Source organism: Onychomys torridus, chromosome 9 (assembly GCF_903995425.1).
Source record: "Onychomys torridus chromosome 9, mOncTor1.1, whole genome shotgun sequence".
Lineage (NCBI taxonomy): Eukaryota > Metazoa > Chordata > Mammalia > Rodentia > Cricetidae > Onychomys > Onychomys torridus.
Window position 1 is genome coordinate 34647009 of NC_050451.1, and position 15573 is coordinate 34662581.

Here is a 15573-nt window from a genome sequence, read left to right on the forward strand (position 1 = left end):
GATTTCTCTTTTCTTTTTTGGGTAATTATATTTGTACTTGAGCCTAGATTGGACATTGTTGAATTCTATTTGAGCAGTGTGTTAGCCTAAAAAGGAACATCGGGTTTAGAGAACTCATCTTGGATCTAGACTGACCTTTGCCCTTTTCCTTTGGTCTGGTGCCTGTCCTTCCAGCCAAGTATTAATTCCTTATTTAATCCCAGGGAATTCCCCCCTCCCCCCATGAAGCTGTAAAGTGGGAGAAGAAATGCTACCTTGAGAGACATCCAGGAAATAGTTGGTTTCATCTTTCCTCAGTTTGCCTGGCTCTGGTGAGTTGGGAAGTGTTGACAGTCTTGAGCCCTCCTGGCAGAGAATAAAGATCAGAAAGAGAACTCAAGCAGGTGTCCTGGTCCTGACTTGCCTCGTTAGGGAGAATTCAGCTTTGTCTGTCTGGTTGGCAGGGCACACTTAAGTAACTGAGACCCAGCATTTCAGCAGTTTGCAGACAAAGTAATATGAGGGAACAGATGCAAGTGAGACCCAGCCTAGAGCTGAAGAGGTCAAGCGTTCACTTCACTTGGAGGAAAGAGAAGGAAGCAAGCCTAGGGCTTAGCAGGGTAAGTTACTTTCCCATCAATCTGTCTACTTAGTTCATTTTATAATTCTGTAAAGTATCATTTGAGGAAGTGTTAATCACAGATTAAGCAGCTAGTGTGGTCAGAATAGCAGTATTCTTTGTTGTTTTTCAAGACAGGGTTTCTCTGTAATTCTGGCTGTCCTGGAACTAGCTCTGTAGACCAGGCTGGGCTTGAACTCAGAAATCTGTTTGCTTCTGCCTCTGAGTACTGGGATTAAAGGTGTGCTCCACTACTGCCTGGCCAAAATAGCAATATTCTAAATGTATTATTCCCCCTTCTGCCTTTTCCCCACATTTGGGGGTTTTGTTCTTTGGTTTTTGAGTCTGGGCTCTAACTCATGGTCAGCCTGCCTCAGCTTCCTGAGCCCTGGATCAAGTGTTCATCGTCATGGCAGCCTTCCCTTGCCCTTTTCAAGGAGCCCAGTGACCAGTTCTACTAACCGCTGTCTTCCCACCACCATCCAAAAGATGTATTTGCTGATGGATTCAAGAAACTACAATGGGTTCTCCTGATCTGGAGACAGTGAGACTGTAACTGTATCTTCTGTGAAATATGGGACTTTTGTTAATGAGGAGGGAGAAAACGGGAGAATGCCATTAAGGAACGGGTTAATGATTTAGGTTAGACTCTGGAGAGGAAGGATGAGAATTTATCTAGATGCCAGCTTGCATTTCTGTACTCATTGGTGTTTTCTCTAAGTCATCAGGATGGCTAGAAGAAAAAGTTAAGTCATCTCTTTTATAGGTACAGTATAGGCTGAATGCTGGTTAAGTTCTGAGTGCTCACCACAGCTCTTTCTAGTTTCACCCTTCCATATCCTCTGGTGTTTTCCCTCCCTCCTTCGCTTTTCTCAGTTTATACCCCTTGAACTTGGAGGAGCCTGGGACTCTGGGAAAGCTAAAACCAAGGTCTAGGTCTGCAGTATACAAACTCAGAAATGGTTACACACACACACACACACACACACACACACACACACACACACACACACATTTAATGACCCAACTTCTCATTCCTACATTCTCACCTTCCTGTCAGAAAGCAAGTATGTTTATAACATAGGTCATCTGGATATGGACTGGTGTGCTGCTTTGGTTTCTGTCTAGTAATATCCTATGTATACACATTTCTGAGCATAAATCTCCCCTTGAAGGAAGGAATCCTTGAAAATGCATAAATGAAGCAGTATTTTTCTGACCTTAATTGTCTCCCACTATGGCAAAAGGTTATGGGCTAGTTTCAGGAAAATGCTCATTAGAAACTTTCGGATGTAAGACTGTACATCTGTCCAGTTAGACGTACTTTCACCTGGGGAATGGTTTTAGCATTTAAATGCTTCTCTTAGAATGCAGTAATTCTGGAACACACTAAAATAGGAGTATGTATGATGATTAAAAGTGGATAGCAGGGAGCTGGATATAGCTCAGAGTGCTTGCCTAACATTTATCAAGCCCTGGTTTCAATCCCCAGCCCTGCACATACTGGGTATAGTAGTGCATGCTTGTAATTAGAGGCACTAGCAAATGGGTGCAGAAGAATCAGAAGTTTATAACCATCTTTACACAGTTCAAGGTCAGCTTGGGCCTTGAACTGTGTGAAGACAGGTAGACTGGGAGTTGCTTGAAGGCCTTAGGTTTGATCCCTAGTATGATGGGAGGATGAATTACAGGCATAATCAAGTCAGTTCTTGGAAATGGGGTTCAGAAGTATAAAGAGAAAGTGCTCCCATATACTCTTTATACAGGGCCATAACTTGTAAAGCTTTGGACCATCAGTTTTCATTAGGTCCCATATTCTCACTGGTGTTGTATAAAGAATAGATGAGCTTTTATTGTCCTTTATGGACTCAAACAAGCCATTCACTCCGAGGTTGAGGAGAGATACTAGAAGGGTGGATGGAAACAAGGAAGGATGAGGAGAAAGAGTGCAAAAGAAAAATGGACATTGATTCCTCCATGGACCTCAGGCCATGGATTTATAAGAGCAGCATTTAAAAGATGGGTATGAGCTGAATGATTCTGGAAATATCTGGATTTTGCCACCTTTATACATTTTGCAGCTCCGTGATGGTTCTGGAGACATCCCTTTAACAAATCTGATTGCAAAGAGTCAAATGTCAGGCCATTTTTACAACAAAACATGATCCCTGATGTGAACTTTGTTACCTTGTTTTCAGTAGAACCAACTGCTGCCAGTGTTTTTATCCTTTCCTTGTCCCTGGAGACAGTAAACCTGGATATTAATAACTTTAGCCTCTCCATGTCTGCAGATCTCTTTATGTCTTAGGTCCCTTTTTTCCAAGTTGAGAAATTCACATATAACATGAAATTTAAAAATTTAAAAGTTAGGGGGTTGGGGATTTAGCTCAGTGGTAGAACGCTTGCCTAGCAAGCACAAGGCCCTGGGTTTGATCCTCAGCTCTAAATATATATATATATATATATATTAAAAGTTAGCAATTAAATGGCATTTAGTAGTCTGTTGATGTAGCTCAGTTGGTAGAGTGCTTGCCTGGTGTGTATGAAGCCCTGGGTTTGATTCCCATCCCTTATAAATCCAGTATGGGGGTGTCTATTTGTAATTGGAACACTCAGGAGATAGACACAGAAGAATCAAAATTTGAAATTCATTCTCCTTTCCATAGGAAGTTTGAGGCCAGCTTGGGATACTTGAAACCCTTTCAAAAAGTTTTTTTTTGCCGGAGCTGAGGACCGAATCCAGGGCCTTGTACTTGCTAGGCAAGCGCTCTACCACTGAGCTAAATCCCCAACTCCCTCAAAAAGTTTTTTTTGTTGTTGTTTTTTGTTGTTGTTGTTGTTTGTTGTTTTTGGTTTTTTGCTTTTTGAGACAGGGTTTCTCTGTTACTCTGGCTGTCCTGGAACTCACTTTGGGACCAGGCTGGCCTCAATCTCACAGGGATCTGCCTGCCTCTACCTCTACCACCACCCAGCTTTAATTAATTTATTTTTTTTAATGTTCACAGTGTTATAAACCTCTCTGTCTAGAGCTAAAACATTTTCATTCCTAAAAAACAAACAAACCACCTCCACGGAGGCAGTTATTCCTTGTTCCCTCTCCATCTAGCCCTGATGACTGTCGATCTATCTTCAAGTTTACTTTTCCGTTTTTTTTTCTTCCCTACATATAAATTCCAGTGTGTTCACCATTCATCCATTATTGGACCTTTAGTTGTTTCAAGTTGTTGACTGAACAGTTGTTGTGAGCATTCATATGAAAGCATGTATTAGGTAACCATTTTCAGTTATTTGGAGGTGCATACCCATGAATTGCAGCAGTATCATGTAGTAATTCTAAGTTATTTTACTTTTTCCTTCCTTCTTTGTTTTCATTTTGTGAGACACTGTATTCCTGGCTAGCCTCAAAATCACTGTGTAGTCTGGTCTGGTCTAGAATTTATGTCAGTCCTCCTGCCTCTGAAATACTGAGATTATAGGTGAGAGCTATACATGGCCCCTGTTCTCATTTCTTTTTTGAGAGCCATCTTTATGAGGGGATGAAAAGATTTTATTCTAGTTCTGATTGGTAATTCCTTAATGACCAGGGAACATTTTTTTGCTTCTGTTTATGTTCCATTTGCAAATATTCTTTAGAAAAATAATCTACTTAAATATCTTCTCTTTTTAATTCATTATTTTAATTTTTGAGAATTTTAGGCATGTATATAATATATTTTGATCAGATATATCTCTCATCCTTTCCCTCAACTTCTCCTGGACCCTCTGTGAGCGCGAGCACACACATACACACACACACACACACACACACACACACACACATACAACATGGCCCACTTTCAAATTCATTTCTTTTTAAAATAACCCATTGAGACCAATTAGTAGTGCCTGTATATGTTTGGGTGTGGAGCCATCCATTGGAACATGAGTAAACTTCCAGTGACCACACTCTTATCAGACCTCCTGAACTTCTTCCCACATATGCTGAAATTTTGCCTAGCTTGATCTTCCTTTGATCTTGTGCAGGTAACCACAATCTATAATTTTATGACTACAACACCATGTCATGTCCAGAAGACAGCAGTTTTATGTAACTCCTCCTCATCTTGAAGTTTTTATATCCCCTCCCACTCCTTTCCCCATCCAGTGTTCCCTGAATCTTGGTGGGTTAGGGTGTGATACAGATGACAGTTGCCCCTTTTAGGCCTGGGCACTCAAGTTCACATATTCTTAGCACTTAAACCAGTTATGAGTTTCTCCATTAACTACTGTGCATTGTGAAGTTTCTCTAACCAGGGTTCAGAGCAGTACAAATCTATGGGACTAAATGAAAACATTAGAAAACAGTTTGACAACGTGGGAATTTAGCAAAATAGCAATACTAGGTTTCCCTAGACTCTATGAATTGCCCACTCAGGCTTTTGACCAGGTTTACAGTACCAAGCATGAATTCCTTCTTGTGGAGCTGGCCTCAAATACAATCAAAAAGCAGTTAGTTCCTCCATAATGGCCATGCCATCATTTTACCTTGAGTGAGCACATCTTGTAATTTTAGCAATTAGAGCCTAGCACTGGGTAAGGCCATTGATGTTTTTCTCCCCCCACAGACCACAAAGCACCCCTGGGACTATGAAAGCTAGCCGGCAGAGAGATTCCTAATCAGTACTATATGTCTTGTATCCCACATATGTATTGTCTTCATCTGTAGGGCTTCGACATCAACTTAAATATAATTTGCCTATTTTTTTTTTGTTGTTGTTTTGTTTTTTTGAGACAGGGTTTCTCTGTGTAGCTTTGGAGCCTATCCTGGAACTCACTCTGTAGACCAGGCTGGCCTTGAACTAACAGAGATCCGCCTGCCTCTGCCTCCCGGAGTGCTGGGATTAAAGGCGTGCGCCACCACCTCCAGGCGGTAAAGTCATTTTTAAATTAGCATTTACCATTCCAATTTTAGTATGTGTCCTGCTGAAGTAAGCAAATACACACACACACACACACACACACACACACACACACACACACACACGTACACATATGATTTATTTTTATTTCATGTGCATTGATGTTTTGCCTGCATGTTGTGCCTTTGGATGAAGGTGCTGGATCCTTTGGAGTTACAGACAGTTGTGACCTGCCATGTGGGTTCTGAAAGAGCAGTCAGTGATCTTAACCACCAAGTAATCTCTCTAGCCTCTGCTTTTACTATATTTTTGCCTTTCTGGTGCTCATTTTGTATTGCACTTACTGTATATTTCTTAAGTTTATTGCTTACAATTTTTTAAGCAAATTTAATGCACTTTATTTTTGGTTAACTTATAAGTTTGGTTTTGTTGTTGCTGTTGGGACAGAATCTCATTGTGTAGTCCTAACTGTCCTGTAGCTTGCTGTATAGACCAGGCTGGCCTCAAATTCACAGAGATCTGTCTGTCTTTGCTTCCTGGGTTCTGGGATTATTATGCATGTAGTACTACTTTGTTCTTTGAAAAAATTGTTTTTAATTACATTTATTTATGTGTGTGCCTATGCATGTACATGTATGTATATGCACAGAAGTCAGAGAACACCTTCCAGAAATTAATTTTACTTTGATCACATGGGTTCCCAGGGTCAAATTCCAGTTGTCAACCTTGACAGCAAGCATCTCTACTTACTGAGCCACCTTGGTGGGCACACTGTTTTTTCTTTAAAAAATAAAATTAAATTAAAAACAGCATGAAATACAAAACCAATGCCTCTACTCCAAATAAATTATGGTTGTTTTTTTTAAAAAAGCAGGTGGAGAGATGCTCAGCAACACTTACCTGCTGTTCTTCCAGAGGACCTCAGTTTGGTTCTCAGCACCTACATGGTAGCTCACAACTGTCTGTAACTACAGTTCTAAGGATCTGATGCCCTATTCTGGTCTCCTCAACACCTGGCATGCACACAACACAAATGTGCAGGAAAAACACAAACATAAAAATAAATCTTCTAAAGAAACTTCAGCCAAGGGTTGAAGTGGCTCAGTGAGTAAAAGTGCTTGCCCAGCAAGCTTAATGACCAGAATCTTAACCCTGGAATCCAAGTGAAAAGCCCAATCATGGGCCAAGTGGCAGTGGCAGACGTCTTTAATCCCAGCACTCAGGAGGCAGAGCCAGGCAGATCTCTGTGAGTTCGAGGCCAGCCTGGACTACAGAGAGAGATCCAGGACAGGCGCTAAAACTACACAGAGAACCCTCCACCACCACCACCAAAAAAAAAAAAAAAAGCCCAATCACACATCCATAGTTCCTTGCTTTTAGGCCAGGATGGGAGGTAGTGACAGGAGAACTGCCTGAACAATTGTGGGCCCCCTAGCCTGGAGGGCACAGTGAGGCCCATAACGAGAGATCCTGCCTCAATGAGGTGGAAGTCCAGAAAAGACTCCACAAGTTGTTCTTGACATTCCACATACACATTGCAGTATGCATGTATCTACATCTATACACAGACATGTAAAATAAGTTCTTTAAAAGTTCAAGATGGGGCTGGAGGTTAAGAGCACTGACTGTTCTTCCAAAGGTCCTGAGTTCAATACCCAGCAACCACATGGTGCCCTCTTCTGGCCTGCAGCCATATATGCAGGCAGAACATTGTATACACAATAAATAAATGAATCTTTAAAAAAAAAAAAAAGTTCAAGATAATATTAGTCCCATTTATCTTAAGTAATGGTATTGTTTGGAGGACAAGCATCAGCCAGATATTATGGCAGGCAACAGATCCCAGTTAACATTTTCTATTTTTAAACCATCATTAAAGAAAATCCTATCTAGAGTTACACCATCTTTATGTTAGGACTGAAACCACGTCATTTTGATTCATATGTTCCCAGTAAAAAACTGGTAATTACTTAAGTTAGCCTAGATATGCTTAACTATTCTGCATCCCTGTCATAAAGATTTTACAGTTTCTGGTCTCTGTTCATCTTACTTGCTTTTGAGTGATTTCATATAGTCTTTGATGTACTTCTTGTAGACTCTAGATGAAGCTGGTTCATCACTGTCAGCACCAGTGATTACAGGGCTTTAAATACCTTTCTTTTGGACCTTCAGTGTTACCTTTTTTTTTTTTTTTTTTAAGGTTTTTCAAGACAGGGTTTCTCTGTGTAGTTTTGGTGCCTGTCCTGGATCTTGCTCTGTAGCCCAGGCTGGCCTTGAGCTCACAAGAGATCCACCTGGCTCTGCCTCCCAAGTGCTGGGATTAAAGGCGTGTGCCACCACAGTGTTTACCTTTTATCCCGCTGACCATCTTGCCCTCTACTCCTGTGTCATAGAACAGCTTGTCATGGCTGATGAGGTCCTAGTGGATGATCATGATGGTGACTAGATCCACAGCACTAGTTTAAAAGGAGCTCAGCGAAGGACAGACAGTGTGCCAGGGCAGCCAGAGCATTACACGTGGAGAGGAGAGCCAGCAGAACGGGCTGATGCCAACAATTTATAGCTTGTCTCCAAACTAGGTGAGGTTAGCCAGTTTTCCATCTACTGCTAACTTTGGATACCCAAAAACTTGTGTTGCTTTTTATTCTTTTTAAAGTTAATTTAGCAGTCTGTGTGCTGAGACAGATAGGTGGCACACAGCTGGGCTACATAAGAATCTGCTTCAAAACAAATTACAAAAGATTCTATGTGTTTAATATATTAATATATTATGAGAAGTCCAGAGTCTGTTTAAAGGGTAAAGGAATTTATTAGGGAGGAAGACTCACTACAGCATGGGAGATTTATCATAGGGTCCTGGAAATCTGTGGTACAGTCCAACACTGTTCTTCTGCCTGGGTCTGTCTCAACATCCAAGCCCACGAGGGAGATAAGAGAGTGGCTTACATGTGTCTCAGGTCTTAAGGGTAGCCTGAGCCATACCCTGGGGCAGGTAATTCAAGGTAGACAGGACAGTTAACCTGCTATATCTCTAGTGGTGGTGCTCCAAGGTCATAGATAGACAAGTTATCCACTACATTAAGACATTATTTCTAAAAAAGAGACTAGGGATGTAGTTCACATGATATAGTGCTTATATAGTATTCACAGATGTGGTCCTAGCACTTGAGAAATGGAGCTAGAGGATCATGAATTCAATGTCATCCTCAGCAACATAATGAGTTCAGGACCATCCTGGTCTATATGACCTGTGCCCTCCCACTTCCCCCGAAAGTCAAACATAGACAAGTCTAGGGGCTATTTTGATCAACCCAGTTCCTACCCACTGCTTCTTTAAGGGTTTTGTAATTCCTTACTTTGTACATTTATTTACCTGTATATAGAGCTTCATATATCACACACATGCATAAAGTATATTGTATGTAATTCTCATGTTTTTGTTTTCATTTTTGTTTGAGAGGGGGTCTTGCTATGCAGCCCAAGCTGACCTGGAACACTCTGTGTATTCCTTAGCTTACGGAATACTAGTATTATAGAAGTGAGCCACCATGTGCCCAGTGGTCTCCTCTATTTTTTGTAACTGCTTATAGCAGTAAGTAATCCATAACTAATAAATTTTCTCTTAGCCAGGCCTCAGAGACTTGTGTGAAGTAAAAGGCCAGGCATCTGAAAACATGTGTTTATTTTATCAAATTCCTGTTTAGCAACTGATCCCCAAGTTCTTTGGACATGGCTCCACGTTCACAGCGGCGAAAGCACAAGAAACCCCCACCAGTGACTCCTATGGTTGTAATCCCACCCACAGAAGTGTCTCCAGAACCCCCAACCTTCTCAAAACCTGACCCTAGCATTGACGCACTTGGCTTTACTTCCTTGGACAATAATGTACCAGGTCTGTCCCAGTTGATCCTTCAAAAGCTGAACATGAAGAGCTACGAGGAATATAAGTGAGTGACCAGTCTGTGGAAGGGCTCAGTGTCTGGTGCCGGCATATCAGAAGATGGGAGAGTGTCATTGGAATTTCTCATTCTGACCTTTGTCAGCTGTATTAGTATAGAAGAGACATAAGTGCTTAAGAAAAATGGGAGTGGGATACATTTTAGATTATATAAAAGTCCATACAAAGTGGAGAAGATGCAGAAGAGCTTGGGGAGATGCTCTTCCCTGTTGCCTTTCGTACTATCTCTACAGGTTGGTGGTAGACGGGGGAACCCCAGTATCCAGCTTTGGATTTCGGTGTCCACAAGAAATGTTCCAGAGGATGGAGGACACGTTCCGATTCTGTGCTTCCTGTAAAGCACTCCCTTTTGACCTTTCAGACCACAAGGTTCTCCGACACTGTAAGAGGTGACTTGTGGGGTGCTAGTGGGGGAACATTCAGAAATAACCCTATACTAAGTCCTCCTTCTAAGAGGAACAACCCTAAGGGTTGTTTGTTTGTGTTTGGTTTGCTTTCAGAATTAATATTTCCTCATTTTGTGTTGTCCCAGTTTTTATCCTGTTTATTTTTGGTATTGTGGGAGATGAAATAGCAGACACTCTTCCCACTTCCTTCCTGAATACACATTTGTTCTGAGAAGGTTGAGGTGGTCAGTCACACCTGTTAAGAGAAAGCATCAACGGTCTTTTTTTTTTCCCTGAAAGAAGTGAAAAACCTAAGTTTTAGACAGGTGGAGATGGGGCAGCACTCTGTCTGAGAACTGCATTCCTAACCCCTGTTGCTTCACCTGCCAATGTGGCTCCCACATTGGCATTGCTACCTGTCATTTTTCTCCACACCATCCTCACCTGTGCATTGGCCTTTCTTTGAAGGTGCAGGTATCCGGTCTCCTTCCCTGAACACATGCAGTCACCTGTCTGATACAGGGGTGTGTTTCTTTGGTTCATTCTCACAGATGCAGAAATGTCTATTACTGTGATACAGAGTGTCAGAGGTCAGATTGGCCAGCACATAGGAAGGTTTGTCAAGTGCTCCGTCTTGTGGCTGTGGATCGCGTCATGGAATGGCTTCTGGTTACAGGTAGAGTAGGGATATTAGAAAACTGTATCTTAGTGATAATTGTTGGTTGTAGTTAGAAAAAAAATAAAAGCATGTTGTTTTAAGGGAAAAATAAGAAACTGTGGCAAAAAATGGGGATACTTGTAGTTACTGATTGGCAGAATAAATATGAAATATTGAGGAGGGAATTTTGAAGCCAAGGAAGGATTTGCTGTTTATTTTTTAAATTATGGGTATTTGAGTATGGGTTTGTGCACGAGTGCAGTACCCCTCAAGGCTGGAAGAAGGCATGGAATCCCCTAGAGTTGGAATTACAGACAGTTGTGAGCCCCTCAATTTGGCTGCTGGGAACTGAACTTAGGTCCTTTCCAAAAACAGTGTGCCCTCTTCTTTCCAGCCCTGTTCACTTTCTCCTTCTGCCCTACAGGTGATTTTGTCCTGCCCTCAGGACCTTGGCCATGGCCGGCGGAAGAGATACAGGATTGGGATGCCTGGTTTTCTATGAGGGGTTTACAGCTAGAGGCTACACTGAATGCTGTTGTAGATAGCCATGCTATGACCATGCTTTGGGCCAATCTAGGAAGGCCACGACCAGAACCAGATGTTCTGCACAGCTCTTTGAAGCGGTTGATGACAGATGTTTTATCACGGCCTTTGACCCTGGGCCTAGGGCTTCGGACTCTGGCCACAGATGTTGGGAAGACTGGCGGAAGCACATTGCATGTAGTTGGTGCTTCCCATGTGGAGACGTTTCTCATTCGTTCTGGAGATTATGATGAGCTTGGCTACATGTTTCCTGAGCACCTTGGCCTCCATGTAATCATGGTGGGTGTGGATGTGGGCACTAACCTTTTACAGAGTTCTTCGCCTATGCCCCTGGAGCCTGGAACAATTCAGCTTAGTGGCTACAAGGCTCTGTATCATGACTTCTGGGAAGAGCAGATAGAGACTAGGAATCTAGCCCATCCAGATTTGGTGGCTGCATTCCATCCAGGTAAGAGCTGATTCAGAGAAATACTGAGGAGCTGATAATTCTCCACCCTGCACTTAGTATGTTTTAGTTAGGGTTTCTGTTGCTGTGATGAAACACTATGACCAAAAGAAAATTGGGGAGGAAAGAGTTTATTCGGCTTATACATCTATCACTGAAGGAAGTCAGAACAGAAATTCAAGCAGGCAGCCAGGTGGTGGTGGCACATAATTGGGAGGCAGAGCCAGGTAGATCTCTGTGAGTCAAGGCCAGCCTGGTTTACAGAGCGAGATCCAGGACAGGCACCAAAACTACTCAGAGAAACCCTGTCTCGAAAAACCAAAAATAATAATAATAATAATAATAATAACAAACCTAAAAAAAAAAAAAAGATTGAAGCAGGGCAGGAGGCAGGAGCTGATGCAGAGGCTATGAGAGGGTGTTGCTTACTGGCTTGCTCTCCAAGGCTTGCTCAGCCTGCTTTCTTTCTTTCTTTTTTTTTTTTGGAGCTGAGGATCAAACCCAGGGCCTTGCGCTTGCTAGGCAAGTGCTCTACCACTGAGCTAAATCCCCAACCCTTTTTTTTTTTAAATATAAGAAAAACTGTATACAAAAGTACAATAATTATATATCATATATACAAGTAATAAATACCTAAACAATGACTAGTCCATTTGCATTTCACAAATTCAGAGAAAATAATTCCATTATCTATCCTATTTTGGTAAGTCCAAAATGTACCTGATTCACTTTCTATCCTAACTTATATTACTAACAGTACTATCTTATAACGTCTTTCAAATTTATACACTTACTCTTTAGTGAGTTTCTTTTCAAAAATTCTTTTTTTTTTTTGTATTTAGATATATTTATTTATTAAAATATTTTCATTTTACATATCAACCCCAGTTCCCCCTCCCTCTCTAAAATTCTTAACAAGGAAAACTATAACTATCTAAACTTTAACTGTAACTATCTAATCTTCAACTTCCTCAGAGACCCAAGAAGGAAATATTTCCTAACAAAAATAAAAACAGGAAGTGCACACAAACAGCTTCCAAAAAAAAAAAAAAAAGTGAAAAAGTGAGTTGACAGAAACAGCCAGCTGCCTGGACAGTCACCCAAGGTTTCTCCGCAGTGTTGGGCCATCATCTACAGCCTATATCCGCCTGCTTTTTATAGAACCTATGACCACCCACCCAGGGATAGCCCCACCAACAATGGGCTGAGCCTTCCCCCATCAACCACTAATTAAGAAAATGCCTTACAGCCTGATTTTTTTTTTTTAGATTTATTTATTTATTATGTATACAGTGTTCTGCCTGCATGTATGCCTGCAGGCCAGAAGAGGGTACCAGATCTCATTGTAGATGGTTGTTGACCACCATGTAGGTGCTGGGAATTGAACTCAGGACCTCCGGAAGAGCAGCCAGTGCTCTTAACCTCTGAGCCATCTCTCCAGCCCCAGCCTGATCTTATGGAGGCATTTTCTCAGTTGAGGTCCCCTCTTTTCAGATGACTCTAGCTTGTGTCAAGTTGACATTAAACTAGCCATGACACCTTAGATCTGTTTTCATTTGGTCTTAATTCATTTCTTTTGATCTTCATTAAATACAGTATAATGACAAACTTGGTTGATCATTTCCCATACATACTATCTTGGTTCACAATCTTTTATTGAAGAACTTGGGTAGTTCATGATGGTAAGAACTGGGGATGAACACCATGAGGGTTGAGTAGATAAAATCAAAGGACTGTCATGCTCTTGGGCTATACTTCAGCCTTCCTCCCATCTCTTCACATTCCCATTATTGTTCTTCAGGTTTCCATGCCTCCCCAGTCTTGATGGAAGCTTGGCTCCCTACCCTGCTGCTACTTCGTGACTATGCGATCCCAACATTGATTACTGTTTACAGGTTTTTTACCTATTTCTATTTGTGACCTTTTCCTGACTCACTTTTTCCTATACACAGATGAACCCATTTTGATTCCCCTTGCCCATCTGTCTTAGGAAGGTGTTCTTCCTTCTTGCATGTGGCTCTAAAACAAATTTCTGGGAACAATCCTTTATTACATAATCTGAAATTTGGTGAGACACTTGAGGGGTGGAGGAGATAACCCTTCCCTAGTACATCTTTAGAAAATTTTTGGGATTGATCATGAATTGCCATGCACTTGAGCAATTTATACTCCCTTATAATTACTAGAGAGATTTTCCTTCTCTCTTCCCAGCCAACAGGAATTGGAAGCCTCTTTGCAGATTTTGGTGAACTTGGATACACACATCATTGCTTGTGGAGCTAATCCTTTCACATCCCTCAAACCTGAACAGGTCTATTCTAACCCCAATAAGCAGCCAGTATACAGCAGTGCCTACTACATCATGTTTCTTGGAAGTTCCTCCTGCCAACTAGATAAGAAGCAATTACAAGAAAAAGCAGATGATTTTTCAACATTTGAACCAAATCCTACCCGAATACCTGGAAAATAGAAGCTTAATCAAATCACCCTGTTGATGTCCAGTTGTTGCCAGCTTTGAAACCTACTGAATTTTATTCATAGTCCAAGAAAAGATTCTAAACCAATGAGAACTCAGTATGACATGACTCCTTTCTGGTTTTTCCCTGGTCCTAGTAATCGAACCCAAGGCTTTGTTTACCACTGAGTTGTAGCAGGAATCTTAACAGTTCTTATTAATAAATCAAACCTGAGGCCAGTTATTGGAGTGAATGCTGGAAGATCAGAGAAACAGAACAAGCCACAGTTACCTCACCTTGCCAGTTCCTCAGCTGATCCTGTTTCCTCAGACTGGAAACTTCTGTGTCTTCATACCAATGGCTCTCTGCTGAACTGCTGCTCGAAAGCCTGAATTCTTAACCAGCCAAAATGCTTCTAGTTTCTGGTCTTCACGCCTTATATATCTTTCTCTTTCTGCCATCACTCCCTGGGATTAAAGGCGTGCGCCACCACTGCCTAACCTCTGTGTTTAATATTGTGGCCATCCTGTTCTCTGACCGCAGATAAGTTTATTAGCATGCACAATATTTCAGGGAACATAATACCACCACACTGAGTTACATTCCTAGCCTTCTTTTGTAATTGTTTGAGTAGCCAAGGCTGGCCTTGAATTTACCAACACCTGCCTCAGCCTCACAAGGGGGGGTTACAGGCCTGTACAAGTTTGATTTAACATATCTAAACGTTAGCTATAGTAGGCACATGCACACACCTGTGTGTGTGTGTGTGTGTCTCACTGCTTTTGCCACAGCCTCCAACAAAGCTGGAACTATGTATGCGTTTGCCACTGCACCTGGGTATGTTGGGGCTTCCTAAGTCACTTGTTTTCTGTTTGCAGTCAAATATGACTCACCTGAACAAAGACCTTAACATTAGAGGACTCTTTCCTGCCAAGGGAATGATTAGCATCAGATATCTGTTTGGACTGCATCCTGTCCTTATCATTCCCAGGATTAGGAAATCCACAGCCGTTCATTCTTAGAGCCTTGCCATGACCATAACTTTGTTTCCCCCAACAGACATATGGACTCTTTTTTGTTGCTTTTGTTTTTTGAGACAGGTTTCTCTGTATGGCCTTGGCTGTCCTGGAACTCACTCTGTAGACCAGGTTGGCAGAGGCAGGGAGAGCTCTATAGGACAGGCTGAAGAACAGACTTTTCAACAAAAGTTGCTGGGATAATTGGACAGCCACATGCAAAAGAAAAAGTTGGAGCCCCAATTCGTGTGATATAAAATGAATTCAAGCTGAGTTGTGGAATGTGCCTATAATTCCAGGACAAGGCAGGTATGGCAGGAGGTTCAGGAATTGGAGGCTCTCCAGGCTGTACAGCAGCAGGGCTAACGACGAGAAGACCCAGTCCTCAGGAGGCAGAGGCAGAAGAATCAGTTCAAGCTCACGGTGGCATTGCAAGTCTGAGGCCAGCCTCAGCTATATGAAGACCTAGCCTCAGACATTCCTTAAAATGGTTCACAGATCTAAAGAACTTACATGTGTAAAAGAAAATACAAGAGTAAATCTTCATAAACTTGTATGTTTTCTTAGATTATTATACCAGAGGCACAAATGTTGGCTATTCGTGCTGACTTGGGC

At 41.7% G+C, this 15573-nt stretch overlaps 1 protein-coding gene across 1 annotated transcript; it reads left to right on the top strand.

The window, feature by feature from the left end:
- Positions 1–331: 331 nt before the first annotated feature.
- Mss51 (MSS51 mitochondrial translational activator) lies at positions 332–14052 on the top strand. Its single transcript, XM_036200005.1, has 7 exons — positions 332–599; positions 9201–9443; positions 9688–9843; positions 10392–10516; positions 10923–11489; positions 13288–13381; positions 13698–14052. The coding sequence occupies exons 2-7, from the start codon at positions 9226–9228 to the stop codon at positions 13954–13956; spliced, it is 1419 nt and encodes a 472-aa protein (XP_036055898.1). The 5' UTR covers positions 332–599; positions 9201–9225; the 3' UTR covers positions 13957–14052.
- The last annotated feature ends 1521 nt before the right edge of the window (positions 14053–15573 follow it).

What these genes read in the sequence shown, in the direction of transcription:
- Mss51 (XM_036200005.1), top strand. Translation starts at nt 9,226, where the DNA reads ATGGCTCCACGTTCACAGCGGCGAAAGCACAAGAAACCCCCACCAGTG. An exon ending in GTTCTCCGACACTGTAAGAG is followed by an intron (nt 9,844 to 10,391) that starts GTGACTTGTGGG and finishes TCATTCTCACAG; the next exon opens with ATGCAGAAATGTCTATTACT. An exon ending in GGTGGCTGCATTCCATCCAG is followed by an intron (nt 11,490 to 13,287) that starts GTAAGAGCTGAT and finishes ATTGTTCTTCAG; the next exon opens with GTTTCCATGCCTCCCCAGTC.